This window comes from Sphaerodactylus townsendi, linkage group LG03, assembly GCF_021028975.2.
Source record: "Sphaerodactylus townsendi isolate TG3544 linkage group LG03, MPM_Stown_v2.3, whole genome shotgun sequence".
NCBI classification, from domain to species: Eukaryota; Metazoa; Chordata; class Lepidosauria; order Squamata; family Sphaerodactylidae; genus Sphaerodactylus; species Sphaerodactylus townsendi.
The window spans coordinates 6,834,833-6,862,691 of NC_059427.1; the positions used below are offsets into that span (position 1 = coordinate 6,834,833).

The 27,859-nt window shown below is 69.3% G+C and overlaps 3 protein-coding genes across 8 annotated transcripts in view; 2 read left to right on the forward strand and 1 right to left on the reverse strand.

The window, feature by feature from the left end:
• LOC125428526 (zinc finger protein 420-like) overlaps positions 1 to 27,859 on the forward strand; it is an 815,993-nt gene that overhangs the window by 165,150 nt on the left and 622,984 nt on the right. The window lies entirely within an intron of this gene.
• On the forward strand, positions 14,237 to 18,677 carry LOC125428732 (gastrula zinc finger protein XlCGF57.1-like). Its single transcript, XM_048489335.1, has one exon. It carries the CDS (start codon positions 14,445 to 14,447, stop codon positions 16,002 to 16,004), a length of 1,560 nt encoding a protein of 519 aa, XP_048345292.1. The 5' UTR covers positions 14,237 to 14,444; the 3' UTR covers positions 16,005 to 18,677.
• Positions 24,035 to 27,691, reverse strand: LOC125429266 (gastrula zinc finger protein XlCGF52.1-like). The gene is made up of 3 exons (XM_048490223.1): positions 27,372 to 27,691; positions 26,890 to 27,263; positions 24,035 to 26,721 (listed from the first exon to the last, which is right to left on the reverse strand). Exons 1-3 carry the CDS (start codon positions 27,689 to 27,691, stop codon positions 26,228 to 26,230), a joined length of 1,188 nt encoding a protein of 395 aa, XP_048346180.1. The 3' UTR covers positions 24,035 to 26,227.

The following is a 27,859-nucleotide window of genomic DNA, read 5'->3' on the forward strand; positions in this document are numbered from 1 at the left end:
GGTGGGGGGGGGGGGGGGTGGGGGGGGGGGGGGGTGGGGGGGGGGGGGGGTGGGGGGGGGGGGGGGTGGGGGGGGGGGGGGGTGGGGGGGGGGGGGGGTGGGGGGGGGGGGGGGTGGGGGGGGGGGGGGGTGGGGGGGGGGGGGGGTGGGGGGGGGGGGGGGTGGGGGGGGGGGGGGGTGGGGGGGGGGGGGGGTGGGGGGGGGGGGGGGTGGGGGGGGGGGGGGGTGGGGGGGGGGGGGGGTGGGGGGGGGGGGGGGTGGGGGGGGGGGGGGGTGGGGGGGGGGGGGGGTGGGGGGGGGGGGGGGTGGGGGGGGGGGGGGGTGGGGGGGGGGGGGGGTGGGGGGGGGGGGGGGTGGGGGGGGGGGGGGGTGGGGGGGGGGGGGGGTGGGGGGGGGGGGGGGTGGGGGGGGGGGGGGGTGGGGGGGGGGGGGGGTGGGGGGGGGGGGGGGTGGGGGGGGGGGGGGGTGGGGGGGGGGGGGGGTGGGGGGGGGGGGGGGTGGGGGGGGGGGGGGGTGGGGGGGGGGGGGGGTGGGGGGGGGGGGGGGTGGGGGGGGGGGGGGGTGGGGGGGGGGGGGGGTGGGGGGGGGGGGGGGTGGGGGGGGGGGGGGGTGGGGGGGGGGGGGGGTGGGGGGGGGGGGGGGTGGGGGGGGGGGGGGGTGGGGGGGGGGGGGGGTGGGGGGGGGGGGGGGTGGGGGGGGGGGGGGGTGGGGGGGGGGGGGGGTGGGGGGGGGGGGGGGTGGGGGGGGGGGGGGGTGGGGGGGGGGGGGGGTGGGGGGGGGGGGGGGTGGGGGGGGGGGGGGGTGGGGGGGGGGGGGGGTGGGGGGGGGGGGGGGTGGGGGGGGGGGGGGGTGGGGGGGGGGGGGGGTGGGGGGGGGGGGGGGTGGGGGGGGGGGGGGGTGGGGGGGGGGGGGGGTGGGGGGGGGGGGGGGTGGGGGGGGGGGGGGGTGGGGGGGGGGGGGGGTGGGGGGGGGGGGGGGTGGGGGGGGGGGGGGGTGGGGGGGGGGGGGGGTGGGGGGGGGGGGGGGTGGGGGGGGGGGGGGGTGGGGGGGGGGGGGGGTGGGGGGGGGGGGGGGTGGGGGGGGGGGGGGGTGGGGGGGGGGGGGGGTGGGGGGGGGGGGGGGTGGGGGGGGGGGGGGGTGGGGGGGGGGGGGGGTGGGGGGGGGGGGGGGTGGGGGGGGGGGGGGGTGGGGGGGGGGGGGGGTGGGGGGGGGGGGGGGTGGGGGGGGGGGGGGGTGGGGGGGGGGGGGGGTGGGGGGGGGGGGGGGTGGGGGGGGGGGGGGGTGGGGGGGGGGGGGGGTGGGGGGGGGGGGGGGTGGGGGGGGGGGGGGGTGGGGGGGGGGGGGGGTGGGGGGGGGGGGGGGTGGGGGGGGGGGGGGGTGGGGGGGGGGGGGGGTGGGGGGGGGGGGGGGTGGGGGGGGGGGGGGGTGGGGGGGGGGGGGGGTGGGGGGGGGGGGGGGTGGGGGGGGGGGGGGGTGGGGGGGGGGGGGGGTGGGGGGGGGGGGGGGTGGGGGGGGGGGGGGGTGGGGGGGGGGGGGGGTGGGGGGGGGGGGGGGTGGGGGGGGGGGGGGGTGGGGGGGGGGGGGGGTGGGGGGGGGGGGGGGTGGGGGGGGGGGGGGGTGGGGGGGGGGGGGGGTGGGGGGGGGGGGGGGTGGGGGGGGGGGGGGGTGGGGGGGGGGGGGGGTGGGGGGGGGGGGGGGTGGGGGGGGGGGGGGGTGGGGGGGGGGGGGGGTGGGGGGGGGGGGGGGTGGGGGGGGGGGGGGGTGGGGGGGGGGGGGGGTGGGGGGGGGGGGGGGTGGGGGGGGGGGGGGGTGGGGGGGGGGGGGGGTGGGGGGGGGGGGGGGTGGGGGGGGGGGGGGGTGGGGGGGGGGGGGGGTGGGGGGGGGGGGGGGTGGGGGGGGGGGGGGGTGGGGGGGGGGGGGGGTGGGGGGGGGGGGGGGTGGGGGGGGGGGGGGGTGGGGGGGGGGGGGGGTGGGGGGGGGGGGGGGTGGGGGGGGGGGGGGGTGGGGGGGGGGGGGGGTGGGGGGGGGGGGGGGTGGGGGGGGGGGGGGGTGGGGGGGGGGGGGGGTGGGGGGGGGGGGGGGTGGGGGGGGGGGGGGGTGGGGGGGGGGGGGGGTGGGGGGGGGGGGGGGTGGGGGGGGGGGGGGGTGGGGGGGGGGGGGGGTGGGGGGGGGGGGGGGTGGGGGGGGGGGGGGGTGGGGGGGGGGGGGGGTGGGGGGGGGGGGGGGTGGGGGGGGGGGGGGGTGGGGGGGGGGGGGGGTGGGGGGGGGGGGGGGTGGGGGGGGGGGGGGGTGGGGGGGGGGGGGGGTGGGGGGGGGGGGGGGTGGGGGGGGGGGGGGGTGGGGGGGGGGGGGGGTGGGGGGGGGGGGGGGTGGGGGGGGGGGGGGGTGGGGGGGGGGGGGGGTGGGGGGGGGGGGGGGTGGGGGGGGGGGGGGGTGGGGGGGGGGGGGGGTGGGGGGGGGGGGGGGTGGGGGGGGGGGGGGGTGGGGGGGGGGGGGGGTGGGGGGGGGGGGGGGTGGGGGGGGGGGGGGGTGGGGGGGGGGGGGGGTGGGGGGGGGGGGGGGTGGGGGGGGGGGGGGGTGGGGGGGGGGGGGGGTGGGGGGGGGGGGGGGTGGGGGGGGGGGGGGGTGGGGGGGGGGGGGGGTGGGGGGGGGGGGGGGTGGGGGGGGGGGGGGGTGGGGGGGGGGGGGGGTGGGGGGGGGGGGGGGTGGGGGGGGGGGGGGGTGGGGGGGGGGGGGGGTGGGGGGGGGGGGGGGTGGGGGGGGGGGGGGGTGGGGGGGGGGGGGGGTGGGGGGGGGGGGGGGTGGGGGGGGGGGGGGGTGGGGGGGGGGGGGGGTGGGGGGGGGGGGGGGTGGGGGGGGGGGGGGGTGGGGGGGGGGGGGGGTGGGGGGGGGGGGGGGTGGGGGGGGGGGGGGGTGGGGGGGGGGGGGGGTGGGGGGGGGGGGGGGTGGGGGGGGGGGGGGGTGGGGGGGGGGGGGGGTGGGGGGGGGGGGGGGTGGGGGGGGGGGGGGGTGGGGGGGGGGGGGGGTGGGGGGGGGGGGGGGTGGGGGGGGGGGGGGGTGGGGGGGGGGGGGGGTGGGGGGGGGGGGGGGTGGGGGGGGGGGGGGGTGGGGGGGGGGGGGGGTGGGGGGGGGGGGGGGTGGGGGGGGGGGGGGGTGGGGGGGGGGGGGGGTGGGGGGGGGGGGGGGTGGGGGGGGGGGGGGGTGGGGGGGGGGGGGGGTGGGGGGGGGGGGGGGTGGGGGGGGGGGGGGGTGGGGGGGGGGGGGGGTGGGGGGGGGGGGGGGTGGGGGGGGGGGGGGGTGGGGGGGGGGGGGGGTGGGGGGGGGGGGGGGTGGGGGGGGGGGGGGGTGGGGGGGGGGGGGGGTGGGGGGGGGGGGGGGTGGGGGGGGGGGGGGGTGGGGGGGGGGGGGGGTGGGGGGGGGGGGGGGTGGGGGGGGGGGGGGGTGGGGGGGGGGGGGGGTGGGGGGGGGGGGGGGTGGGGGGGGGGGGGGGTGGGGGGGGGGGGGGGTGGGGGGGGGGGGGGGTGGGGGGGGGGGGGGGTGGGGGGGGGGGGGGGTGGGGGGGGGGGGGGGTGGGGGGGGGGGGGGGTGGGGGGGGGGGGGGGTGGGGGGGGGGGGGGGTGGGGGGGGGGGGGGGTGGGGGGGGGGGGGGGTGGGGGGGGGGGGGGGTGGGGGGGGGGGGGGGTGGGGGGGGGGGGGGGTGGGGGGGGGGGGGGGTGGGGGGGGGGGGGGGTGGGGGGGGGGGGGGGTGGGGGGGGGGGGGGGTGGGGGGGGGGGGGGGTGGGGGGGGGGGGGGGTGGGGGGGGGGGGGGGTGGGGGGGGGGGGGGGTGGGGGGGGGGGGGGGTGGGGGGGGGGGGGGGTGGGGGGGGGGGGGGGTGGGGGGGGGGGGGGGTGGGGGGGGGGGGGGGTGGGGGGGGGGGGGGGTGGGGGGGGGGGGGGGTGGGGGGGGGGGGGGGTGGGGGGGGGGGGGGGTGGGGGGGGGGGGGGGTGGGGGGGGGGGGGGGTGGGGGGGGGGGGGGGTGGGGGGGGGGGGGGGTGGGGGGGGGGGGGGGTGGGGGGGGGGGGGGGTGGGGGGGGGGGGGGGTGGGGGGGGGGGGGGGTGGGGGGGGGGGGGGGTGGGGGGGGGGGGGGGTGGGGGGGGGGGGGGGTGGGGGGGGGGGGGGGTGGGGGGGGGGGGGGGTGGGGGGGGGGGGGGGTGGGGGGGGGGGGGGGTGGGGGGGGGGGGGGGTGGGGGGGGGGGGGGGTGGGGGGGGGGGGGGGTGGGGGGGGGGGGGGGTGGGGGGGGGGGGGGGTGGGGGGGGGGGGGGGTGGGGGGGGGGGGGGGTGGGGGGGGGGGGGGGTGGGGGGGGGGGGGGGTGGGGGGGGGGGGGGGTGGGGGGGGGGGGGGGTGGGGGGGGGGGGGGGTGGGGGGGGGGGGGGGTGGGGGGGGGGGGGGGTGGGGGGGGGGGGGGGTGGGGGGGGGGGGGGGTGGGGGGGGGGGGGGGTGGGGGGGGGGGGGGGTGGGGGGGGGGGGGGGTGGGGGGGGGGGGGGGTGGGGGGGGGGGGGGGTGGGGGGGGGGGGGGGTGGGGGGGGGGGGGGGTGGGGGGGGGGGGGGGTGGGGGGGGGGGGGGGTGGGGGGGGGGGGGGGTGGGGGGGGGGGGGGGTGGGGGGGGGGGGGGGTGGGGGGGGGGGGGGGTGGGGGGGGGGGGGGGTGGGGGGGGGGGGGGGTGGGGGGGGGGGGGGGTGGGGGGGGGGGGGGGTGGGGGGGGGGGGGGGTGGGGGGGGGGGGGGGTGGGGGGGGGGGGGGGTGGGGGGGGGGGGGGGTGGGGGGGGGGGGGGGTGGGGGGGGGGGGGGGTGGGGGGGGGGGGGGGTGGGGGGGGGGGGGGGTGGGGGGGGGGGGGGGTGGGGGGGGGGGGGGGTGGGGGGGGGGGGGGGTGGGGGGGGGGGGGGGTGGGGGGGGGGGGGGGTGGGGGGGGGGGGGGGTGGGGGGGGGGGGGGGTGGGGGGGGGGGGGGGTGGGGGGGGGGGGGGGTGGGGGGGGGGGGGGGTGGGGGGGGGGGGGGGTGGGGGGGGGGGGGGGTGGGGGGGGGGGGGGGTGGGGGGGGGGGGGGGTGGGGGGGGGGGGGGGTGGGGGGGGGGGGGGGTGGGGGGGGGGGGGGGTGGGGGGGGGGGGGGGTGGGGGGGGGGGGGGGTGGGGGGGGGGGGGGGTGGGGGGGGGGGGGGGTGGGGGGGGGGGGGGGTGGGGGGGGGGGGGGGTGGGGGGGGGGGGGGGTGGGGGGGGGGGGGGGTGGGGGGGGGGGGGGGTGGGGGGGGGGGGGGGTGGGGGGGGGGGGGGGTGGGGGGGGGGGGGGGTGGGGGGGGGGGGGGGTGGGGGGGGGGGGGGGTGGGGGGGGGGGGGGGTGGGGGGGGGGGGGGGTGGGGGGGGGGGGGGGTGGGGGGGGGGGGGGGTGGGGGGGGGGGGGGGTGGGGGGGGGGGGGGGTGGGGGGGGGGGGGGGTGGGGGGGGGGGGGGGTGGGGGGGGGGGGGGGTGGGGGGGGGGGGGGGTGGGGGGGGGGGGGGGTGGGGGGGGGGGGGGGTGGGGGGGGGGGGGGGTGGGGGGGGGGGGGGGTGGGGGGGGGGGGGGGTGGGGGGGGGGGGGGGTGGGGGGGGGGGGGGGTGGGGGGGGGGGGGGGTGGGGGGGGGGGGGGGTGGGGGGGGGGGGGGGTGGGGGGGGGGGGGGGTGGGGGGGGGGGGGGGTGGGGGGGGGGGGGGGTGGGGGGGGGGGGGGGTGGGGGGGGGGGGGGGTGGGGGGGGGGGGGGGTGGGGGGGGGGGGGGGTGGGGGGGGGGGGGGGTGGGGGGGGGGGGGGGTGGGGGGGGGGGGGGGTGGGGGGGGGGGGGGGTGGGGGGGGGGGGGGGTGGGGGGGGGGGGGGGTGGGGGGGGGGGGGGGTGGGGGGGGGGGGGGGTGGGGGGGGGGGGGGGTGGGGGGGGGGGGGGGTGGGGGGGGGGGGGGGTGGGGGGGGGGGGGGGTGGGGGGGGGGGGGGGTGGGGGGGGGGGGGGGTGGGGGGGGGGGGGGGTGGGGGGGGGGGGGGGTGGGGGGGGGGGGGGGTGGGGGGGGGGGGGGGTGGGGGGGGGGGGGGGTGGGGGGGGGGGGGGGTGGGGGGGGGGGGGGGTGGGGGGGGGGGGGGGTGGGGGGGGGGGGGGGTGGGGGGGGGGGGGGGTGGGGGGGGGGGGGGGTGGGGGGGGGGGGGGGTGGGGGGGGGGGGGGGTGGGGGGGGGGGGGGGTGGGGGGGGGGGGGGGTGGGGGGGGGGGGGGGTGGGGGGGGGGGGGGGTGGGGGGGGGGGGGGGTGGGGGGGGGGGGGGGTGGGGGGGGGGGGGGGTGGGGGGGGGGGGGGGTGGGGGGGGGGGGGGGTGGGGGGGGGGGGGGGTGGGGGGGGGGGGGGGTGGGGGGGGGGGGGGGTGGGGGGGGGGGGGGGTGGGGGGGGGGGGGGGTGGGGGGGGGGGGGGGTGGGGGGGGGGGGGGGTGGGGGGGGGGGGGGGTGGGGGGGGGGGGGGGTGGGGGGGGGGGGGGGTGGGGGGGGGGGGGGGTGGGGGGGGGGGGGGGTGGGGGGGGGGGGGGGTGGGGGGGGGGGGGGGTGGGGGGGGGGGGGGGTGGGGGGGGGGGGGGGTGGGGGGGGGGGGGGGTGGGGGGGGGGGGGGGTGGGGGGGGGGGGGGGTGGGGGGGGGGGGGGGTGGGGGGGGGGGGGGGTGGGGGGGGGGGGGGGTGGGGGGGGGGGGGGGTGGGGGGGGGGGGGGGTGGGGGGGGGGGGGGGTGGGGGGGGGGGGGGGTGGGGGGGGGGGGGGGTGGGGGGGGGGGGGGGTGGGGGGGGGGGGGGGTGGGGGGGGGGGGGGGTGGGGGGGGGGGGGGGTGGGGGGGGGGGGGGGTGGGGGGGGGGGGGGGTGGGGGGGGGGGGGGGTGGGGGGGGGGGGGGGTGGGGGGGGGGGGGGGTGGGGGGGGGGGGGGGTGGGGGGGGGGGGGGGTGGGGGGGGGGGGGGGTGGGGGGGGGGGGGGGTGGGGGGGGGGGGGGGTGGGGGGGGGGGGGGGTGGGGGGGGGGGGGGGTGGGGGGGGGGGGGGGTGGGGGGGGGGGGGGGTGGGGGGGGGGGGGGGTGGGGGGGGGGGGGGGTGGGGGGGGGGGGGGGTGGGGGGGGGGGGGGGTGGGGGGGGGGGGGGGTGGGGGGGGGGGGGGGTGGGGGGGGGGGGGGGTGGGGGGGGGGGGGGGTGGGGGGGGGGGGGGGTGGGGGGGGGGGGGGGTGGGGGGGGGGGGGGGTGGGGGGGGGGGGGGGTGGGGGGGGGGGGGGGTGGGGGGGGGGGGGGGTGGGGGGGGGGGGGGGTGGGGGGGGGGGGGGGTGGGGGGGGGGGGGGGTGGGGGGGGGGGGGGGTGGGGGGGGGGGGGGGTGGGGGGGGGGGGGGGTGGGGGGGGGGGGGGGTGGGGGGGGGGGGGGGTGGGGGGGGGGGGGGGTGGGGGGGGGGGGGGGTGGGGGGGGGGGGGGGTGGGGGGGGGGGGGGGTGGGGGGGGGGGGGGGTGGGGGGGGGGGGGGGTGGGGGGGGGGGGGGGTGGGGGGGGGGGGGGGTGGGGGGGGGGGGGGGTGGGGGGGGGGGGGGGTGGGGGGGGGGGGGGGTGGGGGGGGGGGGGGGTGGGGGGGGGGGGGGGTGGGGGGGGGGGGGGGTGGGGGGGGGGGGGGGTGGGGGGGGGGGGGGGTGGGGGGGGGGGGGGGTGGGGGGGGGGGGGGGTGGGGGGGGGGGGGGGTGGGGGGGGGGGGGGGTGGGGGGGGGGGGGGGTGGGGGGGGGGGGGGGTGGGGGGGGGGGGGGGTGGGGGGGGGGGGGGGTGGGGGGGGGGGGGGGTGGGGGGGGGGGGGGGTGGGGGGGGGGGGGGGTGGGGGGGGGGGGGGGTGGGGGGGGGGGGGGGTGGGGGGGGGGGGGGGTGGGGGGGGGGGGGGGTGGGGGGGGGGGGGGGTGGGGGGGGGGGGGGGTGGGGGGGGGGGGGGGTGGGGGGGGGGGGGGGTGGGGGGGGGGGGGGGTGGGGGGGGGGGGGGGTGGGGGGGGGGGGGGGTGGGGGGGGGGGGGGGTGGGGGGGGGGGGGGGTGGGGGGGGGGGGGGGTGGGGGGGGGGGGGGGTGGGGGGGGGGGGGGGTGGGGGGGGGGGGGGGTGGGGGGGGGGGGGGGTGGGGGGGGGGGGGGGTGGGGGGGGGGGGGGGTGGGGGGGGGGGGGGGTGGGGGGGGGGGGGGGTGGGGGGGGGGGGGGGTGGGGGGGGGGGGGGGTGGGGGGGGGGGGGGGTGGGGGGGGGGGGGGGTGGGGGGGGGGGGGGGTGGGGGGGGGGGGGGGTGGGGGGGGGGGGGGGTGGGGGGGGGGGGGGGTGGGGGGGGGGGGGGGTGGGGGGGGGGGGGGGTGGGGGGGGGGGGGGGTGGGGGGGGGGGGGGGTGGGGGGGGGGGGGGGTGGGGGGGGGGGGGGGTGGGGGGGGGGGGGGGTGGGGGGGGGGGGGGGTGGGGGGGGGGGGGGGTGGGGGGGGGGGGGGGTGGGGGGGGGGGGGGGTGGGGGGGGGGGGGGGTGGGGGGGGGGGGGGGTGGGGGGGGGGGGGGGTGGGGGGGGGGGGGGGTGGGGGGGGGGGGGGGTGGGGGGGGGGGGGGGTGGGGGGGGGGGGGGGTGGGGGGGGGGGGGGGTGGGGGGGGGGGGGGGTGGGGGGGGGGGGGGGTGGGGGGGGGGGGGGGTGGGGGGGGGGGGGGGTGGGGGGGGGGGGGGGTGGGGGGGGGGGGGGGTGGGGGGGGGGGGGGGTGGGGGGGGGGGGGGGTGGGGGGGGGGGGGGGTGGGGGGGGGGGGGGGTGGGGGGGGGGGGGGGTGGGGGGGGGGGGGGGTGGGGGGGGGGGGGGGTGGGGGGGGGGGGGGGTGGGGGGGGGGGGGGGTGGGGGGGGGGGGGGGTGGGGGGGGGGGGGGGTGGGGGGGGGGGGGGGTGGGGGGGGGGGGGGGTGGGGGGGGGGGGGGGTGGGGGGGGGGGGGGGTGGGGGGGGGGGGGGGTGGGGGGGGGGGGGGGTGGGGGGGGGGGGGGGTGGGGGGGGGGGGGGGTGGGGGGGGGGGGGGGTGGGGGGGGGGGGGGGTGGGGGGGGGGGGGGGTGGGGGGGGGGGGGGGTGGGGGGGGGGGGGGGTGGGGGGGGGGGGGGGTGGGGGGGGGGGGGGGTGGGGGGGGGGGGGGGTGGGGGGGGGGGGGGGTGGGGGGGGGGGGGGGTGGGGGGGGGGGGGGGTGGGGGGGGGGGGGGGTGGGGGGGGGGGGGGGTGGGGGGGGGGGGGGGTGGGGGGGGGGGGGGGTGGGGGGGGGGGGGGGTGGGGGGGGGGGGGGGTGGGGGGGGGGGGGGGTGGGGGGGGGGGGGGGTGGGGGGGGGGGGGGGTGGGGGGGGGGGGGGGTGGGGGGGGGGGGGGGTGGGGGGGGGGGGGGGTGGGGGGGGGGGGGGGTGGGGGGGGGGGGGGGTGGGGGGGGGGGGGGGTGGGGGGGGGGGGGGGTGGGGGGGGGGGGGGGTGGGGGGGGGGGGGGGTGGGGGGGGGGGGGGGTGGGGGGGGGGGGGGGTGGGGGGGGGGGGGGGTGGGGGGGGGGGGGGGTGGGGGGGGGGGGGGGTGGGGGGGGGGGGGGGTGGGGGGGGGGGGGGGTGGGGGGGGGGGGGGGTGGGGGGGGGGGGGGGTGGGGGGGGGGGGGGGTGGGGGGGGGGGGGGGTGGGGGGGGGGGGGGGTGGGGGGGGGGGGGGGTGGGGGGGGGGGGGGGTGGGGGGGGGGGGGGGTGGGGGGGGGGGGGGGTGGGGGGGGGGGGGGGTGGGGGGGGGGGGGGGTGGGGGGGGGGGGGGGTGGGGGGGGGGGGGGGTGGGGGGGGGGGGGGGTGGGGGGGGGGGGGGGTGGGGGGGGGGGGGGGTGGGGGGGGGGGGGGGTGGGGGGGGGGGGGGGTGGGGGGGGGGGGGGGTGGGGGGGGGGGGGGGTGGGGGGGGGGGGGGGTGGGGGGGGGGGGGGGTGGGGGGGGGGGGGGGTGGGGGGGGGGGGGGGTGGGGGGGGGGGGGGGTGGGGGGGGGGGGGGGTGGGGGGGGGGGGGGGTGGGGGGGGGGGGGGGTGGGGGGGGGGGGGGGTGGGGGGGGGGGGGGGTGGGGGGGGGGGGGGGTGGGGGGGGGGGGGGGTGGGGGGGGGGGGGGGTGGGGGGGGGGGGGGGTGGGGGGGGGGGGGGGTGGGGGGGGGGGGGGGTGGGGGGGGGGGGGGGTGGGGGGGGGGGGGGGTGGGGGGGGGGGGGGGTGGGGGGGGGGGGGGGTGGGGGGGGGGGGGGGTGGGGGGGGGGGGGGGTGGGGGGGGGGGGGGGTGGGGGGGGGGGGGGGTGGGGGGGGGGGGGGGTGGGGGGGGGGGGGGGTGGGGGGGGGGGGGGGTGGGGGGGGGGGGGGGTGGGGGGGGGGGGGGGTGGGGGGGGGGGGGGGTGGGGGGGGGGGGGGGTGGGGGGGGGGGGGGGTGGGGGGGGGGGGGGGTGGGGGGGGGGGGGGGTGGGGGGGGGGGGGGGTGGGGGGGGGGGGGGGTGGGGGGGGGGGGGGGTGGGGGGGGGGGGGGGTGGGGGGGGGGGGGGGTGGGGGGGGGGGGGGGTGGGGGGGGGGGGGGGTGGGGGGGGGGGGGGGTGGGGGGGGGGGGGGGTGGGGGGGGGGGGGGGTGGGGGGGGGGGGGGGTGGGGGGGGGGGGGGGTGGGGGGGGGGGGGGGTGGGGGGGGGGGGGGGTGGGGGGGGGGGGGGGTGGGGGGGGGGGGGGGTGGGGGGGGGGGGGGGTGGGGGGGGGGGGGGGTGGGGGGGGGGGGGGGTGGGGGGGGGGGGGGGTGGGGGGGGGGGGGGGTGGGGGGGGGGGGGGGTGGGGGGGGGGGGGGGTGGGGGGGGGGGGGGGTGGGGGGGGGGGGGGGTGGGGGGGGGGGGGGGTGGGGGGGGGGGGGGGTGGGGGGGGGGGGGGGTGGGGGGGGGGGGGGGTGGGGGGGGGGGGGGGTGGGGGGGGGGGGGGGTGGGGGGGGGGGGGGGTGGGGGGGGGGGGGGGTGGGGGGGGGGGGGGGTGGGGGGGGGGGGGGGTGGGGGGGGGGGGGGGTGGGGGGGGGGGGGGGTGGGGGGGGGGGGGGGTGGGGGGGGGGGGGGGTGGGGGGGGGGGGGGGTGGGGGGGGGGGGGGGTGGGGGGGGGGGGGGGTGGGGGGGGGGGGGGGTGGGGGGGGGGGGGGGTGGGGGGGGGGGGGGGTGGGGGGGGGGGGGGGTGGGGGGGGGGGGGGGTGGGGGGGGGGGGGGGTGGGGGGGGGGGGGGGTGGGGGGGGGGGGGGGTGGGGGGGGGGGGGGGTGGGGGGGGGGGGGGGTGGGGGGGGGGGGGGGTGGGGGGGGGGGGGGGTGGGGGGGGGGGGGGGTGGGGGGGGGGGGGGGTGGGGGGGGGGGGGGGTGGGGGGGGGGGGGGGTGGGGGGGGGGGGGGGTGGGGGGGGGGGGGGGTGGGGGGGGGGGGGGGTGGGGGGGGGGGGGGGTGGGGGGGGGGGGGGGTGGGGGGGGGGGGGGGTGGGGGGGGGGGGGGGTGGGGGGGGGGGGGGGTGGGGGGGGGGGGGGGTGGGGGGGGGGGGGGGTGGGGGGGGGGGGGGGTGGGGGGGGGGGGGGGTGGGGGGGGGGGGGGGTGGGGGGGGGGGGGGGTGGGGGGGGGGGGGGGTGGGGGGGGGGGGGGGTGGGGGGGGGGGGGGGTGGGGGGGGGGGGGGGTGGGGGGGGGGGGGGGTGGGGGGGGGGGGGGGTGGGGGGGGGGGGGGGTGGGGGGGGGGGGGGGTGGGGGGGGGGGGGGGTGGGGGGGGGGGGGGGTGGGGGGGGGGGGGGGTGGGGGGGGGGGGGGGTGGGGGGGGGGGGGGGTGGGGGGGGGGGGGGGTGGGGGGGGGGGGGGGTGGGGGGGGGGGGGGGTGGGGGGGGGGGGGGGTGGGGGGGGGGGGGGGTGGGGGGGGGGGGGGGTGGGGGGGGGGGGGGGTGGGGGGGGGGGGGGGTGGGGGGGGGGGGGGGTGGGGGGGGGGGGGGGTGGGGGGGGGGGGGGGTGGGGGGGGGGGGGGGTGGGGGGGGGGGGGGGTGGGGGGGGGGGGGGGTGGGGGGGGGGGGGGGTGGGGGGGGGGGGGGGTGGGGGGGGGGGGGGGTGGGGGGGGGGGGGGGTGGGGGGGGGGGGGGGTGGGGGGGGGGGGGGGTGGGGGGGGGGGGGGGTGGGGGGGGGGGGGGGTGGGGGGGGGGGGGGGTGGGGGGGGGGGGGGGTGGGGGGGGGGGGGGGTGGGGGGGGGGGGGGGTGGGGGGGGGGGGGGGTGGGGGGGGGGGGGGGTGGGGGGGGGGGGGGGTGGGGGGGGGGGGGGGTGGGGGGGGGGGGGGGTGGGGGGGGGGGGGGGTGGGGGGGGGGGGGGGTGGGGGGGGGGGGGGGTGGGGGGGGGGGGGGGTGGGGGGGGGGGGGGGTGGGGGGGGGGGGGGGTGGGGGGGGGGGGGGGTGGGGGGGGGGGGGGGTGGGGGGGGGGGGGGGTGGGGGGGGGGGGGGGTGGGGGGGGGGGGGGGTGGGGGGGGGGGGGGGTGGGGGGGGGGGGGGGTGGGGGGGGGGGGGGGTGGGGGGGGGGGGGGGTGGGGGGGGGGGGGGGTGGGGGGGGGGGGGGGTGGGGGGGGGGGGGGGTGGGGGGGGGGGGGGGTGGGGGGGGGGGGGGGTGGGGGGGGGGGGGGGTGGGGGGGGGGGGGGGTGGGGGGGGGGGGGGGTGGGGGGGGGGGGGGGTGGGGGGGGGGGGGGGTGGGGGGGGGGGGGGGTGGGGGGGGGGGGGGGTGGGGGGGGGGGGGGGTGGGGGGGGGGGGGGGTGGGGGGGGGGGGGGGTGGGGGGGGGGGGGGGTGGGGGGGGGGGGGGGTGGGGGGGGGGGGGGGTGGGGGGGGGGGGGGGTGGGGGGGGGGGGGGGTGGGGGGGGGGGGGGGTGGGGGGGGGGGGGGGTGGGGGGGGGGGGGGGTGGGGGGGGGGGGGGGTGGGGGGGGGGGGGGGTGGGGGGGGGGGGGGGTGGGGGGGGGGGGGGGTGGGGGGGGGGGGGGGTGGGGGGGGGGGGGGGTGGGGGGGGGGGGGGGTGGGGGGGGGGGGGGGTGGGGGGGGGGGGGGGTGGGGGGGGGGGGGGGTGGGGGGGGGGGGGGGTGGGGGGGGGGGGGGGTGGGGGGGGGGGGGGGTGGGGGGGGGGGGGGGTGGGGGGGGGGGGGGGTGGGGGGGGGGGGGGGTGGGGGGGGGGGGGGGTGGGGGGGGGGGGGGGTGGGGGGGGGGGGGGGTGGGGGGGGGGGGGGGTGGGGGGGGGGGGGGGTGGGGGGGGGGGGGGGTGGGGGGGGGGGGGGGTGGGGGGGGGGGGGGGTGGGGGGGGGGGGGGGTGGGGGGGGGGGGGGGTGGGGGGGGGGGGGGGTGGGGGGGGGGGGGGGTGGGGGGGGGGGGGGGTGGGGGGGGGGGGGGGTGGGGGGGGGGGGGGGTGGGGGGGGGGGGGGGTGGGGGGGGGGGGGGGTGGGGGGGGGGGGGGGTGGGGGGGGGGGGGGGTGGGGGGGGGGGGGGGTGGGGGGGGGGGGGGGTGGGGGGGGGGGGGGGTGGGGGGGGGGGGGGGTGGGGGGGGGGGGGGGTGGGGGGGGGGGGGGGTGGGGGGGGGGGGGGGTGGGGGGGGGGGGGGGTGGGGGGGGGGGGGGGTGGGGGGGGGGGGGGGTGGGGGGGGGGGGGGGTGGGGGGGGGGGGGGGTGGGGGGGGGGGGGGGTGGGGGGGGGGGGGGGTGGGGGGGGGGGGGGGTGGGGGGGGGGGGGGGTGGGGGGGGGGGGGGGTGGGGGGGGGGGGGGGTGGGGGGGGGGGGGGGTGGGGGGGGGGGGGGGTGGGGGGGGGGGGGGGTGGGGGGGGGGGGGGGTGGGGGGGGGGGGGGGTGGGGGGGGGGGGGGGTGGGGGGGGGGGGGGGTGGGGGGGGGGGGGGGTGGGGGGGGGGGGGGGTGGGGGGGGGGGGGGGTGGGGGGGGGGGGGGGTGGGGGGGGGGGGGGGTGGGGGGGGGGGGGGGTGGGGGGGGGGGGGGGTGGGGGGGGGGGGGGGTGGGGGGGGGGGGGGGTGGGGGGGGGGGGGGGTGGGGGGGGGGGGGGGTGGGGGGGGGGGGGGGTGGGGGGGGGGGGGGGTGGGGGGGGGGGGGGGTGGGGGGGGGGGGGGGTGGGGGGGGGGGGGGGTGGGGGGGGGGGGGGGTGGGGGGGGGGGCCCTTGAAGTAGATTTGGGAACTTTGGGAGAGGGGTGTGATTTAATAATATAAACAGCTCTGCTGGAGTTCCTGGCCAAAGAAAAGATGTGATGACCAGCTCAGGTTTACAGGATTTGAATGAAAAACATTGACCATGGAAACAAAATACGTATTACTCTAAAGTAGCTGATTTGTGTCTTGTCCCTTTGCATGACTGCTGATTAGATCTCTCTGTTCCAGCAAAAAATGTCAAGGAGATGGTTGGGGAATTCCTGGCATTTTCACTGGAAAGAGACAAGGAAGAAGACTCTCATCAAGAGAGACCAGAGAGGCAGGAGAGAAGCCTTGGAAAAAAGATGACAGAAAAAAAGGTTCCTTTGCAAAGAGGGGATTTTCATGATTCAATTGACATGGCAGCGGAAACATACAAATGCTTGGACTGGGAGTTGAATTTCTCAGGTCAAAGTGAAGATGGATTTGATTTTCAAAAGCCCCCTGGAAAGAAGGTCCATAATAGCTTCAAGTGTGGAATGAGATTTCTTTGTGGAGAAGAGCTCATTAGGCAACAAACGATCCATATAGGACAGAAGATGCACAGCTGCTCAGTGAAAAATGAAAATAATTTATCTGATACGAAGACACATAAATTTGGGCAGGTATTCCACAGCAGTGTTGATATTCAACAGCATCTACCAACCCACACACTGCAGAAACCTTTTGCGTGCTCAGAGTGTGGAAAGGGATTTAGCCGTAGTGGCCATCTCCACCTGCATCAAAGAACCCACACAGGAGAGAAACCTTTTGAATGTTCAGAGTGTGGGAAGAGATTCAATAACAGTGGCCATCTTCATGTACATGAAAGAACCCACACAGGAGAAAAACCTTTTGTGTGTTCAGAGTGCGGAAAGAAATTCAGTAGCAGTGGAGATCTTCAAAAGCATTTGAGAACCCACACAGGGGAGAAACCTTTTGAGTGCTCACAGTGTGGAAAGAGATTCAGTCACAGTGGCAATCTTCATCTTCATCAAAGAACCCACACAGGAGAGAAACCTTTTGAGTGCTCCCAGTGTGGAAGGAAATTCAGTCAAAATGGCACTCTTCAAAAGCATTTAAGAACACACACAGGAGAGAAACCTTTTGAGTGCTTAGAGTGTAGAAAGAGATTCAGTAGAATATCCAGTCTTCAACTGCATCAACGAACCCACAGGAGAGAGAAGCCTTTTGAGTGTTCAGAGTGTGGAAAGAAATTGAGTAGTAGTGGAAATCTTCAAAAGCATTTAATAACTCATACAGGAGAGAAACCTTTTGGGTGCTCAGAGTGTGGAAAGAGATTCAGTCACAGTGGCAGTCTTCATCTTCATGAAAGAACCCACACAGGAGAAAAACCTTTTGAGTGCTCAGAGTGTGGAAAGAGATTCAGTCACAGTGGCAGTCTTCATCTACATCAAAGAACCCACACAGGAGAGAAACCTTTTGAGTGCTCAGAGTGTGGGAAGAACTTCAGTAGCAGTGGAGCACTTCAAAAGCATTTAAGAACCCACACAGGAGAGAAACCTTTTGAGTGTTCGGAGTGTGGAAAGAGATTCAATAGAATAGGCACTCTTCAAGTGCATCAAAGAACACACACAGGTGAGAAACCTTTTGCGTGCTCAGAGTGTGGAAAGAGATTTAGTCAGAGTGGAAGTCTTCAAAAGCATTTAAGAACCCACACAGGAGAGAAACCTTTTGAGTGCTCCCCTGAGAGGTTTAATCAATCTGTCCCTGTTTTCTGGGGTTTTCCAGGGGGTTGGAAAAAACAGGGGCAAGGCTGCTCTTGAAGAAGTCATTTTTGATCGCTAATCTTGAGCAATAGGAAAAAGACTTTTTTTAACATTCTGATTTGGCTTGATTTGGCCATAAAATTATTGTTATAGCCCAATCAGCCAAATCCTTGATTCGGTATACCCTAATATATTCGGATATAATGAAAAATTCTGGTTAGTTTGCAATTTTTGTTATTTAAAGTGGTTTTTTTAACCTTTGGCCTGTAGGGTGCGCATGTTTCATGTTAGCTGCACCAAAGTTTCAGAGTATCTATAGGAGCCTCTCCTGATGATACCACCTATTTTTGGTGAAGTTTGATTCAGAGGGTCTAAGATTATGAACCCCCAAAGCAGTGCCCCATCTCCCATTGTTTCCAATGGGAGCTAATCAGAGATGGGGGCTTCCCCTTTGAGGGTCCATAACTTTGGAAACCCTGAACCAAACTTCACCAAATCTGCGTGGTATCATTAAGAGGGTTGCCTGATGACACTCTGCAATTTTGGTGCTGCTAGTTTAAGAACTGCGCCCCTGACAGGCACCCCAAGAAATTTCCCCAGATTCTCCTGTTGAACTGACCTGACTCCATTGCAACCAATGGGGAATTTCTGGGTGTTTAAGCAGGGTGCCCAGTTTTCAAGGTAGAGGCAGCAAATTTCAGGGTGGTTCCAGGAGACACTCCTGGCAAGAGCATCCAGGCTTGGTGAACTTTGCTTCAGTGGGTTCAATTTTATGGACCCCCAAAAGGGTAATGCCCATCTCCCATTGCCCCCTGAAGCAAAGTACACCAAATCTGGGTGCTCTTGCCAGGACGGTCTCCTGAAGCCACCTTGAAAGTGTGGTGCCTCTACTGTGCACTCTACAGACACCCCCAGAAATTCCCCTTTAGCTATGGAGCCCAGTCAGATCAGAGAACCTGTCAAGTTCCTCAGCAAGTTCTATGTTAGGAAAACGTTATTGTTTATTTCCCACCATAGACTTCAATGGGTCTTGCTGATATGCCCACTTGGCTCTGTGCTGGAGCGTCCCCTCCAACAAGCATTTCTTTGCCTCTCTCTCTCTCTCTCTCTCTCTCTCTCTCTCTCTCTCTCTCTCTCTCTCTCTCTCTCTCTCTTAAACCAGCATTTCTCTGCCCCCCCCCTCTCTCTCAAACAATGTTTCTCTGCCTGTCTCTCTTTATTTCTCCAATCAGCAACAATTGGCTTGGCAACAATAGTTTCTTTCCCTTTGGCATGGCATGGGGGCATTCGTTCAGGCCAGGAAACTTTGATGTTTAATGATCCCTGGCCTGAACAAATGCTGATTCAGATCTATCAACCTATCAAGCCAGGTCAGGTTACTAGCTCTATTTGTTTCGCTTGTACCTAGTTACAGTGATCCATGTAATGGTCACCTATCGGGTAGACTGTGTTGAGGGGTATGGTATGAAGTGGGGGTTCAATCCCCGAATAGCAGAGTTGCGCAACACACACTGGAACGCAGTAGGAATGTAGACACACACAGCAATTCAGCTTCACAGAAGCAGTCCTACTTTATTCAGTTCATAGAATGTTGCTCTCACAAAGTGCTCCGCCAGGCAGTGCGATGACAAGTGTCTCACAATGCAAAGCCTTATATACAGTTTACTAACCAATCATAGTCCTCTTTCAATTAGTCCCAGAAAGAGGCTGTGCCATGTGGCAACTGTCACTTAGATTTTGCTGATCAAACAGAAAAGTAGCAAAATTTCTTTTACAAGTGACAGAATTTTCTAAGTAATGTATACTGCTATATACAGTCTTTCTGTCTGCATTTTGAATTGATTTGTACTTTATAAATGTCTGGTAACACTCTAGAGTCTAGAGCCTATTTTAAATGCCTAATAAAGGTTGTTGTGTTGTGATAAATAAAGAAGCCTCTGCTGCAGCTGATAGCTCCCTGAGAAAGGGTTAATGGAGCCTTGCAAAGAGAACACAGCTGAACCAGTAGAGCCTGAACTCGCACAGGCTTCTGGCTCAGAACTAATCAGCAGGGCTAGAGACGATGCTAGCAGCTCTGAGTCCAGATGCAGATGGAGATTAAGACTGGCCTTAAAGGAGAGACACTGCTCAGCAAGATTACAGGCTAGGCATTACCCAGAGCCTTTGCAGGAGCAGTCCCAGGCTATTAGCTCTGAGGAATAAAAAACCTTGTGCAGGAACTGCGACTGTGGTTTTAAAGTGGATGCTATCTGCCCTTGTTTGCACACCACTGCTGTCTCCAGACCTGACTGACAACAGACTGGCTTCTGACCTTGGCTACTGGATTCTTCAGGCTGCTGTATGTATTCTTGGCAATTGATTCCTGGCCTGATTGACTTGTCTTTGGACTCTCCCATGGACTTGGTAACCCTGAACTTTATTCTCTGATGAATTGCTAGCAGCCAGCCCTGAGTCTTCTCAGTACTGTGTGTCCTGTGGCAGCACACCAGCCTGCCCAGCCAGCACAGATAGGGAGTGAAAGTACATCCTTTCCTAACATCTTTCTGTTTCTCCATATTCTATCCTAAGAGTAACCTGCAGTCCTGAGTACATGTTGCCCATCCAAATAATCATAACTTTTCATGATTCACGCAGTAATCTATGAAATCTATAAAAAAACAAAGCGATTTTCTTCCAAAACTTAACATATACATGCAAATGTATGTTTAATAAACAGTCTTTAACACTTTATTGGAAATATGGGATATCAGTTTTTTAAGCCAATAATTAATTTAATTTATAGTGTGCGTGTGTGTGCTGTCAAGTCAAAACTGATTTATGGCAACCCCAGAGGGGATTTCATGGCAAGAGATATTGGGATGATGTTTGTCTACATTTATAAAAGACCCATAATAGCCTTCCTTAGGCACACAATACCTCAATTACAGTACAGAGAAGGGTCCTATGGGACACTTTTTTTATCCTTAAAAATAGTCACGTTTTGGCCAACTAGCCTTTTTCAGTGGTCAAAAGAATACAATAATATAGTGTATTAGCTACCAGAGTACAAATTACATCTATATATATAAAAAGCTAACAGTGTATTTGCTACTGATGCTCTAACGCCAAAACACCTGGACAGATTGCTTTGAAATTTTCACACAATGTCGCATTTACGTGCGGCCAGGTTTTTATACTGTTTCCACACCTCCTGTTGTGTACACGTCACAACTGTGACAGTTATTGTGTACATGCCACACCTGTGACAGTTGGAACCACAGTTCTGTTCTGCAACAGCGCCATCTGCTGGCCATCAAAGCAACACCCTCTGATAAAAGGGAAACAACTATGCTGCCTTTGAAAACCCCTGCCACCTGGACATGGCCTGCCCACCCTAGCAGAGGAAGGGGAAGGTGAGGGAGGGCCCGGAGGTTTGCTGGACCAAACGTCCTGAAATTTGAACACAACGTAGCTCATGCCTACCAGCATGTTTTAAGCTACTTACCTAGCTCATGTACCACACCTGTCTCAGGTAAACCATGAAAACAAGCTATGTTCCACCCAGTTCTCTCCCCCCCCCCCCACATAGGAACCAAAAATCAAGTAGAAGCGGATAACCTTTCATACACACATCTCTTAGGGGAGCGTTTCAGCCTGACTGTGAGAGGTATTGTGTACATGCCACACCTGTGACAGTTGGAACCATGGTTTTGTTCCGCAACAGCGCCATCTGGTGGACATCAACAGCAACAAACTTCGCCTGCAAGGGAAGGGAGTGAAAGGGACAGTGTCTGCCATCTGGACATGGGCCACCCGCCCTAGCAGAGGAAGGGGAACGGGAGGGAGGGAGGGGGTGGGGTGCCATGCAAGGGAACAGGAGAGAGGGAGGGAAGTGAGTGGCCCCTTGCCCCTCCCCTCCCTTGCAAGCATTGTGCAATGACACATGTTAGAACTGTTCGCTTTCTCTTTTCTTTCCACTTCATCAGACTGAGCCATAGCAACGCTTGGCCAGGTATGCTAGTTTATAATATTTTTATGACTGAGACCAGTTGTTAGATAATTATTTAAGATTAGCACCCAGGTCTTTCACACAAAGTCATGTCCTGTTAGAGTATGATGCAGTGTGCCAGCCATGCTAAATTCTCCTATGACAAATGCCTCTTTCAGTCCAGAGCAAATAAATGACCTAATGTAGATTCTGCTTAAAAACCTCCAGCCTCCCATAGGGTTAGCTGGCTGGTTTAGCAAGCTGTGTGGCGATGGTGGAGATTTGAACCCAGACCTTTCAATTCTTACTCTGCACTGGGTCTTTTAAAAGATCATTCATGCCCATGAGTATCACCATCATTCTTCATAGCAAAGAGAGCGCTCACAGGAAAATTAATAATAACCAGTAATATTATTGTTATTAAATAACAATGGCAACAGCACCATTGTATTATGTTGCCTTTCCCATTTCCCTGTACCACTTCCATGCCTTTGCTGACCTTCTCTTAGCTCAAACAGCATAAGATTTTTTAGCTTTCACTGCAGCAGACTAGCAAGGGTTCCCCCTTGGACTCTGAACCAGGGATGAGGGTTCCCTGTATGAACTATCAAACGTTCCCTGTATGAACTATCAAAAATGTCAAGAATAAATTCATATATAGGGCCAACAAACTGAATGTATATATGTGTATGTATATATGTATATTTTTATATATTCACATATATATATACATATATACATATATACATACAAATATACATTATGTAAAAAAGAACAGTTTAGATTTATACTCTGCTTTTCTGTCCTGTACAGAATCTCAAAGTGGCTTGCAAACATTTTCATTATCTCCACAAAAGACACCTTGTGAGGTAGGTTGGGCTGAGAGAGTTCTGTGAGAACTGTGACTAGTCCAAGCCCAACTGTGACTATCCCTCCCTCCGCTAGGATGGGCCATGTCCAGATGCCGGGCCCCCTCCCTCCCATGCCACCCCTCATTCACTTACCTCCCTCACTCCCCTTGCATGCCACCCCTCCCCCTCCCTCCACTAGAGTGGGTGGGCCATGTCCAGATCCCTGGCCCCCTCCCTTGCATACTACCCTTACTCCCTCCCCTTTCTTTCATGCCACCCTTCCCTCCCCCTCCCTTGCATGCCGCCCCTCCCTCCCTCCCCTTGCATGCCACCCCTCCCACTCCCTCCGCAAGGGTGGGCCGGCCATGTTCAGAAGACGGGCTCCTTTCCCTTCCCTCCCTTGCATGCCCTCCCTCCCCTTGCATGCCACCTGAAGATTGAGGGTGTGTGACTGTGCAGTTTGGGGAAGGAGCGGGGAATCAAACCCAGTTCACCAGATAAGAGTCTGCTGCTTGTGTGGAGGAGTGAGGAATCAAACCCAGTCATGTAGCTCCAGTCTCCAGTCATGTAGCTACCAGGGGGTGGGGTGGGGGTGCTCCAGCACAGGCGCCATTGATGTCACGTGGGGCACAGAAAATCGACCCCCACATCCTTCCCCCTGCCTCACCAGGCCTGGCAGAAGGCGCTGCTGGGCAGGTCAGGCCAAGCCAGGTCCAGCAGAGGGGTGGAGATTTGAACCCAGGTCTTTCAATTCTTACTCTGCACTGGGTCTTTTAAAAGGTCATTCATGCCCATGAGTATCACCATCATTCTTCATAGCAAAGGGGGTGCTCACAGGAAAATTATTAATAACCAGTAACATTATTGTTATTAAATAATAATGGCAAAAACACCATTGTATTATGTTGTCTTTCCCATTTCCCTGTACAACTTCCATGCCTTTGCTGACCTTCTCTTAGCTCAAACCCCATAAGATTTTTTAACTTTCACTGCAGCAGACGAGCAAGGGTTCCCCATCAGATTTTGTACCAGGGGTGAGCTGGTCCATTTCCCTGCAGGGCACGTTCCCTGTATGAACTATCAAAAACATCGAGAATAAAATTATATATGGGGCCAACAAGCTGAATTACAAAAAATATGTAAATAATTAATTTAAAACTGTAAACTTTATTTACATCTTTTAATAATTATGTAATTTTAATTTATGGAATTATATATATAATTATATAGAATACACATACATATATACATACGTTTATACATTATATAAAAAATAAGTTTAGATTTAAACCCTGCCTTTCTGTCCCGTACGGAGTCTAAAGTGGCTTGCAAACCTCTTCATTCTCTCCACACAGACAGCTTGTGAGGTAGGTAGGGCTGAGAGATTTCTGTGAGAACCATGACTAAACCAAGGTCACTCAGCCAGCTTCATGTGTAGGAGCGGGGAAACAAACCTTGTCCACCAGATAAGAGTCTGCTGCTCATGTGGAGGAGCGAGGATCAAACTCAGTTCTCCAGATTTGAGTCCACCACTCTTAACCACTACACCACCCTGGCTCTCAAGAGATCATCAGGATACTGGTTACAGATCATTTGGCGGGGGGAGGGGGGGAAGTAGTTGTGAATGTCCTGTGTTGCGCAGGGGGTTGGATCGTTAGATGATCGTGGGAGATCCAATCCACCTTTATGTTTCTACCTAACAGAGTGTTGTGACATAGAAGGCAAAAAAGAACCTTTGGCACTCCAGATGTTATGGACTACAATTCCCATCAGCCCCTGCCAGCATGGGAATTGTCGTCCATAACATCTGGAGTGCCAAAGGTTCGCCACCACTGATCTATACCAATCAGAGCACCTTAGAGGAAAGACCAGATTAAAGTGCATCACACAGATTTTTTTTGTTAATGACTAGATCTTTAATTACCATATTTACTCATACTGAAAAATTACCATAAATGTAAGGATCATTTCCAAAAATACACAAAATGTTATTACTGGACACAAGTGTAATTGGCTATTATGCATTTTCCAACTGTATGGCCATGGTCTGGTAGCTTTAGTTACTGCATTAAAGCTGAGAAAGTCTACCATAGCCAGTTGATTCTGGCCCTGGAAGCCTTCAAAAATACATACAACCCAAATCTGTTTTTCTGTGGACTCCCTAATTTTGCATTCCAGTTAGTATCAGTATAGTCCCTCAGCCACTAGCACCAGAAGAGTCCAGAATGGAACCTCAATGTACAAAGGCTATATACCTTGGCATTCCAGAAGATAGAGATAAATGACAGGGCCACAACTATTCCAGCCTCATGATTTGTGAACTTCCTAGCTGTATCAGATGGGCCTTTCCTTGGATTTTTAGTGGCTTTTCTAAACAGCTTATATAGAAAAGTTCTAAAACAAACTGTAGATATAAGAACAGGACAGTCGCTTTGTATTTTCTAAAGCAGCCTCAATAGGGAAAACCTGTCAGCTTGCTTGCTTGCTTGCTTGCTTGCTTGGATTTATAGGCCGCCTCATCCCCGAAGGGCAAGAAGAAATGTTATATCAGTGAACAAATGCTTCAATATTTTTAATGCATGAATAAAACTTTCTATTTTATAATTAAAAAACACAATTCTAGTTTTGGCCACTACAGCTTCCCCCCTTACAAACTATTCTCTAACCATCTACATAAATCGAGAGAATTCTTTGTACAACTATTAAAAAGTCTAGCTAAATCTATACTCATAAGCTACCATTTCGAATTTCAGTAGCACCCAAAAATAGGTTTGGAATGTTCAGGAGCTTGGGCACAATAAAAGAGGCATAATAAAAGATAAGATGGGAAGCACATTGTAAGTAACAACACACTGATGGTCCAATTATAATTACCCGTATATACTCACCTATAAGTCGACCTGAATATAAGTTGAGACACCTAATTTTACCACAAAAAACTGGGAAAACTTATTGACTCAAGTATAAGACTAGGGTGGGAAATGCAGAAGCTACTGGTAAATTTCAAAAATAAAAATAGATACCAATGAAAAATGTTTTTGAATATTTATTTCAAAGAAAAACAGTATGGTATCAACAATAAAAGTTCTGAAGTGGAATATATAACTCTCACAGACAGTATCTCTTCAGAGTTTCATAGGGAAGATGCTCAACAAGTTCTTATGTTCTTATCCCCCTTTTAAAAAGTCCCTACAGGTTCTTCTTCAACACGGATAGCTTACCATGACACAGTGAAGATGCTTGCGTGGTGATGGCAGCCACTGCCCCAAAGCAAATCTTTTTTGCAGGTCTGCAAGCTCAGCTGGACAGAAGTCCCACCTGCTTTCCAAAAACACTGGGTGGGGGCCGAGAAAGGTGCTGGCAGTGGCTGCACCCCAGGGCACCCTGTGTGTTGGGAGTATTCCTGCCACCATGAGCCCCAATGGTGCAGAGTATGGCTCCCTAGCATTCATGGAGCTTCCTGGCCTGAACAAAAATTCTGTAACATATACATTTAATATTCACACCTATTCACTGAATATTCACTGTGAATGAAGCTACTGGCCACCTGTAGTGCAGCGAAGCAACAGCCCAAGGCTTACCTGGGAGCTGCCTTTGTGTCCACATAGCAGGGAGCACGTGCAGAAAAACACCCTCAGCTCCCAGCCTTTTTTTGCTTGCCACCTGTTCCCCCACCTGCTTGCCATCCATTCATTTGCATATAAGTTGAGGGGGGCTATTTTCAGCACAAAAAATGTGCTGAAAAAGTAGGCTTATACGCAAGTATATATGGTATCTGGAACAAAAAGCAAATAGTGAGTTTAACTGGGACATATCAGGCAACAATTCTACTAACATTTCATCCCAACATTTACCATGGTCAACTGCATGAAACACCTGTACTGCAGCTCTAATCTTTTCTATTTCAGTGGGCATATTTCCACTCTCATCTCTGATTTTGCAGACCATATCACCTAGGGATGATTGTTCATCTTGTAGCTCATGCATTGCTCTGGTTGTAGATTGAAACCCATTACCAAGTATTTCAATCATTTCAGACATGTTTTTCATAACCCTTTCCAGCACAGAATAGCCATGCCTGCTCCTTGCCTTCCTGACCCACGAGGAAGAAGAAGAGTTGGATTTATATCCCCCCTTTCTCTCCTGTAGGAGACTCAAAGGGGCTTACAAACTCCTTTCCCTTCCCCCTCACAACAAACAGCATGTGAGGTAGGTGGAGCTGAGAGAGCTCCAAAGAGCTGTGACTACTAGCCCAAGGTCACCCAGCTGGCATGCGTTGGAGTGTACAGGCTAATCTGAATTCAGTCCATGGGCCCATGGGTGAAAAGGCCAGTCAGGGATCCAGTAGGGCCCAACTGACAGCCAACAAGCCAATGGCAGCCCCACCTCTGGTGACATACTATCCCGTGCCCCATCAGCCATTGACCTTGCTGCATGACAGTGCCTCACAGAACCTTGAACCTGACACTGGAATCCACTGGTAAACAATGCAGCTGATGCAGCACTAGTTGGATGTGCTCCTGCCACAGTGTTCTAGCAAGGAGCCATCCAGATGCATTCTGAACCACTTGGAGTTTCTGGGTCAGTCTCAAAGGTAGCCCAGTGTAGAGCAAGTTACAATAATCTAGTTTAGAGGTGACCACTGCATGGATCACTGTAGCTAGGTTAGGGTGCAACAAAGTAGGGTTAGTAACCTGGCCTGGCTTAGATGACAGAACAGAAGTCTAGCAACATTTGTGAGCATCTATAGAGAAGAGTGCATCAAGTATTGCACCCAAACTCTTGACAGCAGGCGAAGGTGTTGGCTGAACCCCAGCAAGCGTGAGCAGGTGACCCCTCTTCCCCCCACCCCAGTCTCCCTGACCCAGCCATAGGATGTCAATTTTCAATGGATTTAGTTTCAGCTGGTTCTGTTTCAACCACTTCAATGTGCCCTCCAGACAATTGGCCTAAGCATCCAGGGTAGTGTCTGTCCAGCCACTCATTAACAGATACAGCTGGGTGTCATTAGCATAATGGTAAATGTTAAACAGTATCAAGGAGAGGATTGTTTCCTTGTGGGATGCTACACACCAAGGGATATTGTGATGATGTGCTCTCCCCTAGCATCATCTTCTGGCCCTGGCCCTAGAGAAATGAGATCAGCCATTGTAGGGCTGTATCACAGCGTTTGCAAGGCAGTGAGCCAATAGACTGTTTTTGAGGGTATCAAATGGTGCTATCAGGTCAAGCAACAACAGCAGAATTGACCAACCACTGGTTGGCAGAGGTGGGCTGTGAATTCTACCAAAGGCAGGATGGAAGCTTAGGTAGAGTGGTTTCAGTATATTAGTATCCTCCAGGGAGCACTGGCTGATACGGCACAGCTGTTCTCTCAACTACCTTCTGCAGGAATGAATAGTTGGACACTGTGAATGGATCCCAAGATGACTTATTCAAGAGTAGCCTTGGTACTGCCTCTTTCAACCCACAGGAAGACACCCAAAAACAAGGACAGATTGATTACATATGTCAGGGGAGAAATCAAAAGGTTCCTCTCGTTTGTGGGTCCTTTGATGTAGATGTAGATTGCCACTGTGATTGAACCTCTTTCCGCACTCAGAGCACTCAAAAGGTTTCTCTCCTGTGTGAATTCTTTGATGTAGATGAAGACTGCAACTATGACGGAATCTCTTTCCACACTCGGAGCACTCAAAAGGTTTCTCTCCTGTGTGGGTTCTTTGATGTAGATGAAGACTGCCACTCCGACTGAATCTCTTTCCACACTCGGAGCACTGAAAAGGTTTCTCTCCTGTGTGGGTTGTTAAATGCTTTTGAAGGTCTCCACTGCGACTGAATTTCTTTCCACACTCTGAACACTCAAAAGGTTTCTCTCCTGTATGGATTCTTTGATGCACACGAAGGTGGCCACTGCGGCTGAATTTCTTTCCACACTCTGAGCACTCAAAAGGTTTCTCTCCTGTATGGGTTCTTTGATGCACATGAAGATGACCACTTCTATTGAATCTCTTTCCACACTCTGAGCACTCAAAAGGTTTCTCTCCTGTGTGGGTTCTTTGATGTACATGAAGGTGGCCACTGTGACTGAATCTCTTTCCACACTCTAAGCACTCAAAAGGTTTATCTCCTGTGTGCGTTCTTAAATGCCTTTGAAGTTCTCCACTGCTTCTGAATCTTTTTCCACACTCTGAGCACTCAAAAGGTTTCACTCCTATGTGGGTTCTTTGATGTAGATCAAGACTGCCACTTTGACTGAATCTCTTTCCGCACTCTAAGCACTCAAAAGGTTTCTCTCCTGTGTGAGTTCTAAAATGCTTCTGAAGTTTTCCACTGCTACTGAATTTCTTTCCACACTCTGAGCACTCAAAAGGTTTCTCTCCTGTGTGGTTTCTTTCATGTACATGTAAATTGCCACTGTGACTGAATCGCTTTCCACACTCCAAACATTCAAAAGGTTTATCTCCTGTGTGAATTCTTTGATGCACATGAAGATGGCCACTGTGATTGAATTTCTTTCCACACTCTGAGCACTCAAAAGGTTTCTCTCCTGTGTGCGTTCTTTGATGCACTTGAAGACTGCCATTCTGACTGAATTTCTTTCCACACTCCAAACACTCAAAAGGTTTCTTCAGTGTGTGGGTTTGTAGATGCTGTTGAAAATCAATACTGCTGTGGAATCTCTGTCCACATTGATGTGTCTGCCTATCAGAGAAATTATTTTCATTTTTGACTGAGCAGCTATGCATTTTCTCTCCTGTATGGATTCTTTGGTGCCTAATGAGCTCTTCGCTGCAAAGGAAGCTCATTCCACTTGTGAAGGTATTATGGGCCTTATTTCCAGGGGACTTTTGCAAACTGATAACATCTTGAGCTTGACCTGAGAAATTAAACTCCCAGTCCAAGCATTTGTATGTTTCCACTGTCATGTCAATTCCATCATGGAAATCCCAACTTTGGAAAGGAATGTTTTTTTCTGTCGTCTTTTTTCCATGGCTTCTCTGTTGCCTCTCTGGTCTGTCTTGATCCATGAAGTGAAACTGAGATTCTTCTTCCTTGACTCTTTCCAGTGAGAACCCCTGGAATTCCCCAACCAT